The sequence below is a fragment of the Cryptomeria japonica genome, chromosome 4 (genome assembly GCF_030272615.1).
Source record: "Cryptomeria japonica chromosome 4, Sugi_1.0, whole genome shotgun sequence".
NCBI classification, from domain to species: Eukaryota; Viridiplantae; Streptophyta; class Pinopsida; order Cupressales; family Cupressaceae; genus Cryptomeria; species Cryptomeria japonica.
Window position 1 is genome coordinate 238,435,648 of NC_081408.1, and position 5,597 is coordinate 238,441,244.

At 34.8% G+C, this 5,597-nt stretch overlaps 1 protein-coding gene across 1 annotated transcript; it reads left to right on the top strand.

Moving 5' to 3' along the window:
- The first annotated feature begins 2,330 nt into the window (after positions 1–2,330).
- LOC131037227 (putative leucine-rich repeat receptor-like serine/threonine-protein kinase At2g24130) lies at positions 2,331–5,393 on the top strand. Its single transcript, XM_059219064.1, has 3 exons — positions 2,331–3,047; positions 3,140–5,060; positions 5,170–5,393. Exons 1-3 carry the CDS (start codon positions 2,331–2,333, stop codon positions 5,391–5,393), a joined length of 2,862 nt encoding a protein of 953 aa, XP_059075047.1.
- Positions 5,394–5,597: the final 204 nt, after the last annotated feature.

Consider the following 5,597-nt stretch of genomic DNA (forward strand, 5'->3'; position numbering starts at 1 on the left):
TATAATACTATTAGCATTTTGATCCATATTTTCTATCCTAAATTATCCATCTAGATTGCTTGAAACATCATTTAATTCCCTTGGTTGTTAGAAAGATAATTTGTTGATATATTCATGGATTTTGGACATTGTATCCACAATGTAAGCCTATTTCATTCTTCATAGTTATATCTACTTTTATACCACTTTTAATATTTTAGATTAGATAGGTCCTTCCAACTTTTACATTTTTTAATCAATTTAAAATTATATTAAATTTGAAGTTCCACCTTATTCCAAATTTGAAATTAATTTCACATTGGTAAGATATTTTATGTGTGTGTGTGTGAGTTGTTATCCTGAACTCTAACACATCCTAATGATTATGCTTCCAAAATAGTTTTAAATTACTTATTCCAAATAAATTGAAACATTAAAAAATCAGCCATAGCTTACCACTACTTAGAACTCACTTCTCTAAAAATAATATCTATTTTTTAAATTTTCAATCCTTATGAGTGAATCTGGTAGAATACCTTGTTTCATAATAATTTTCTTAAATATACTCCAAATAATCTCAAATCTATATTGTTAGCTCAACATATACTTGATCAACCAATTAGAAGTTAGATAAATTATTGGTTAATTGTAACCCTAGGAGTGAACTTGGGGTCCAAGAAAACTTAATTTCATAGTAATTTCTTCAAATGAATTCAAACATAGGCTTAAGCATTATTAATATGCACTTTATCAACCTTTCAAAAAAATGTATCACTAGATTGAGAGAGATATTTGACTCCTTGGTTAACCTCAAAAATTATTAAAAGGATTGCATTTTTTCCTCTCAATTTTAGATCATGATTTTATACGACACATATTAAAATCATTTTTAGAAGAGAATAATTTTATAAGAAATGTGCTACAAATACTTGGTAATTGTGTAAAAATAATAAGCCACTTCAAGGAGGCAAACCTCCACAAGTCTCTAAGAAAATGAAAATTAGCAATATGATGATCACGAACTAACGACTTGTTCTTATACATAACATATATCAACAACCCAGTGTGACTAAGCTATATGTATTATATTATATTTTTAGCATGAAGCTCATTCTAGCTTCTTTTGTATTTCCTAATATCTAGGGAGTGATAATAATTTAAATTATCTATATAAGCTTATAATTTTTTCACTATTAAACATGTTCTCCCAAATCAACTCATAGAAATGTGTAGGGATTGAAAATAAAACTCTTTAGTCTTTAATATGATTGATCCAATGATCGTGTAGGTCTACATTTCTTAGTCTAACCAAATACAAAGATTTAAATTGTTAGAATGAAAGAGGATTCATGATTATTCACTATAAAAAATGAATGCATTAAATATCTTGAAACACAATGACATAACAACATATCATAGAATTTTGAGTTTAATAGCTACAATAATTAGCCCTAGGTGAGAAAGTGTTTTGTATGTGTCAACAATATTTATTTAAACGGGTCAAGTTCACAACCACTAGGTCAACCCCATAATTACAAAAATGACTCCAAACATAAAAAGAGTCCAAATGACTATGAGAAACATTTATTGAAATAGATGTACGTGTAGGTGTAATAAATGAAAAGATAGATTGAATATATGAGAATATGTGTAAGTGTAATAAATAAAAAAGATAGATTGAATATATGAGAATATGTGAACATGTAAATTGGATATGATATTGATATGTAGGAATATGTATAATCCATTGATAAGTGGCAGATTGTTTGGCCAAATGGGCTTCTGATCATAGGTAGGGTTGGAATATAGTGGATAGGGGGAAATTTTATCCTGAAATGTCTCATTTGTTGGACCACTACGTGGAAACTAACAATTGTGTAATTTTTGAAATGTCTCATTTATTGGACCACTAAATGGAAACTAACAATTGTCTAATTTTTTCTTTGCTCGACGTATAACCCTTCTTGTTTTGTATCTCTTTCTATGATTGAATAAATTTATATCCATCTTTTACTAAAACATATATACTAATATATCAAGACACTCCTCAAAATACATGTAAATTTTACCATTACAATATTGTTCTATTTAATTAAATAAGAGAATCCGATTAACATCTCATTTGAAGGTTCATCAACATAGTCCCGACATTGATATAAGTTAACAAGGAATCTATAAAAATATTCTCTCTCAATGATTCAACGTATAGTGAGTGTGCTCTGTATCTTATCATCTCCCACAGACTTGCAATAAAGTTAAATATTGTACACATTCAAGCGCTGTCCATCTGTTCTTCATCATCCCTAAAATTTGGTGAACCCAAGAACCAGGCCTAAAACTATTTTATAAGAATGAAGATGATGCTGCTTCCTCTGCTACTCCTTTTCTCTGCACTGCCTGCTCTTATAGCAGAATCTTCTAATTATTCTGATCGTGAAGCTCTGATTGGTTTCAAGGCTGCTCTCTCTTTCGATCCATATAATTCTTTGCTCGATTGGTCTCTCGGTCACATCTTTTGCAATTGGACTGGTGTTACCTGCTCTCCTCCTCCCCAGCATGTGGTTTCCTTGAATCTCACAGGTATGGGATTACTTGGCCCCATCTCTCCATTACTGGGAAATCTTTCCTTCCTTAGAGTACTTGATCTCTATAATAACAGCTTGCAGGGCCATATTCCATACCAAATTGGAAATCCTTTTAGATTGACAACGCTTCGGTTGTCTCGTAACAATTTGGAAGGTCCCATTCCATCCTCTCTAGGAGGTTGTCGTTCTTTACAATCTCTCATACTGTCGTTTAACAATTTAAGTGGAAGCATTCCATCTGAATTTAGTCTTCTTTCAAATTTAGAAACCAAGGCAATAGAAGTAAACCAATTGACAGGCTTTCTCCCACCTTTCATAGGCAACATGTCCTTCTTAACTACATTAAAGTTGTCTGAAAATAGATTCCAAGGTAGCATTCCTGTTGAATTGGGTATGCTTAGTCAGCTCAACTGGCTTAGTCTTTACACCAATAACTTAACAGGGTCACTTCCCATTGCCCTATCCAATTGCACTCATCTCAATGTATTGCAATTATATCGGAACAACTTAATTGGCCCAATTCCCTGGGAGTTTGGCAGGCTATCAGAGTTGCAATACGTTCTTTTGTAAATCAGCTCACTGGAGAAATACCCTCCTCACTGGGTAATTGGACTCAGCTTCAAGAGCTTTATCTGGAGCGCAACAAACTGAGAGGCGCAGTACCCCTGGTATTTGGGAAAATGAAGCAACTCAGACGGTTTGTTTTGTGGAAGAACCATTTTGTGAGTGGAGGCAGTGGTTTGCCCATTTTAACAGAGTTGATAAATTGCTCCAGCTTGGAACAACTTGATTTGGGTTTAAATTATCTCACTGGCGTCTTGCCCAATTCAGTTGGCCGCCTGTCCAATTCACTCTCCTTTCTTGCATTGAACTATAATGAAATTGGGGGGAACATACCAGATGAGATTGGTAACCTCACAAACTTGGCAACAGTAACCCTGGAAGCAAACAGCTTCAATGGGACCATTCCATCTACACTCAGTAAACTAACAAATCTGGAGAGAATATTTCTGGACAAAAACAATTTAGAAGGAACAATTCCAGAAGGTTTTGGCCAATCCAGAAGGCTTGGATTATTGTCACTTAGCGAAAACATGCTTTCAGGGCCAATTCCAGAGAGTCTTGGCAACCTCCAACAATTACGAGTGCTTGATCTTCATCGCAATCAACTGTCAGGGGAAATACCTGCTAGTTTAGGGAGATGTCAAACTTTGGAAATGCTGGACTTGGCTTACAACCAACTTACAGGAAATATACCTCCTGAAGTTGCAGGTCTTCAGAATCTCCATTTCTACTTTAACCTTTCTAACAATTTATTTAAAGGTTCAATTTTGGATGTGAGCAAAATGGTTATGGTTTTAGCTGTAGATTTATCTAACAATTATTTCTCTAGTGGCATTCCAAGCGCTCTAGCAAGCTGTACGGCTTTAGAATATCTAAACCTTTCTTGGAATGCATTTGAAGGCCCAATTCCAGTGTCTCTGGCAACACTAAAAAATCTTCAAGACATGGACTTTTCCGGCAACAATTTGTCAGGTACAATACCAGTGACTTTTCAAGACATGAAAATGCTTCGCCATCTAAATCTATCTTCAAACAGGTTAACTGGAGAGGTTCCAAAGGGAGGGGTTTTCTCAGATCTTGGATCCTCGGCAGTTGCAGGAAATCTTGGCCTCTGTGGTGCATGGATAAATTTACCGCCTTGCCTTAATTTCAAGTCCAAGCACAAAGGGCTATCAGTCTCCCATAAGGTACTAATTTATGTTCTTGTCAGCATTGTAATACTAGTCCTGTGCTTTGTATTGCTTGCATTTTCCTATAAATGGATATATAAGAGGCGGAGCATCTCTACTGACAAAATGGACAAGGGTTCCTCTACTGAAACTGACATTGTAGATCAGAGTACCCTTGATCTCCATGTAGAACCCACAAGGATTTCATATGAAGAACTTGTGAGTGCAACTCATGGCTTTAGTGAGACGAATCTGCTAGGGAAGGGTGGCTTCGGATCAGTTTATAAAGGAATTCTGAATAATGGGAGAAATATTGCTGTCAAAGTTCTTAATTTCCAAGATAAAAATGCCAATAAAAGTTTTATTACAGAATGCAATGCACTGAAAAGAGTTAGACACCGCAATGTGATTAAAATCATAACAGTCTGTCCCAACCCTGTTCTTAAAGCTTTGGTTCTTCCAGTCATGTCAAATGGAAGTTTAGATAGGTGGCTGTACCCAGAGGGAGGAGATGAATGCAAACTGAATTTAAATGATAGATTAACAATTGCTCTAGGAATAGCCCAGGGGATGGAGTATCTACATCATTATTGTTTAGTACAAGTGATACATTGTGACCTGAAACCAAGTAATGTGTTAATGGGTGATGATATTACTCCATATATAGCAGACTTTGGCATTGCAAAAGTGGTTTTTGGAAACTCTCTTGATTCATTGGCTTCTACAAATGCACTTCAAGTATCTTTTGGTTACATGGCACCAGGTACTGGTTTTAGTCATTCTTATCTCTATATTACAGTGAATTCATTTTATATATTGCATCAATACATAAAATGAACTTTGAGAATTACTAATTAGTGTATTATCTGCAGAATATGCAATGGGTGGAAAGATTGGGACAATAGGAGATATATATAGTTATGGTATTTTACTGCTAGAGCTTTTGACAAGGAAGAAGCCAACAGATGCAATGTTTACAGAAGGATTGACTCTTCCTAAATGGGTAAGTATGAATTTTCCAGATGACATAGCAGAAGTGGTGGATTACACCCTACTTAGAAATGTGAATGAATCAGAAATTTTCCAGATGACATAGCAGAAGTGGTGGATTACACCCTACTTAGAAATGTGAATGAATCAGACACATCAATGGTATTGGTATGTCTTACTCAACTTTTACAGGTAGGGTTGGTTTGTACAAATAAATCCCCACTTTAACGTCCCAGTATGAAAGAAGTTGTCATGAAACTAAATGATATTAAAGATGGCTTTCTTAATTTGAGAAACCAACCAGCCAACT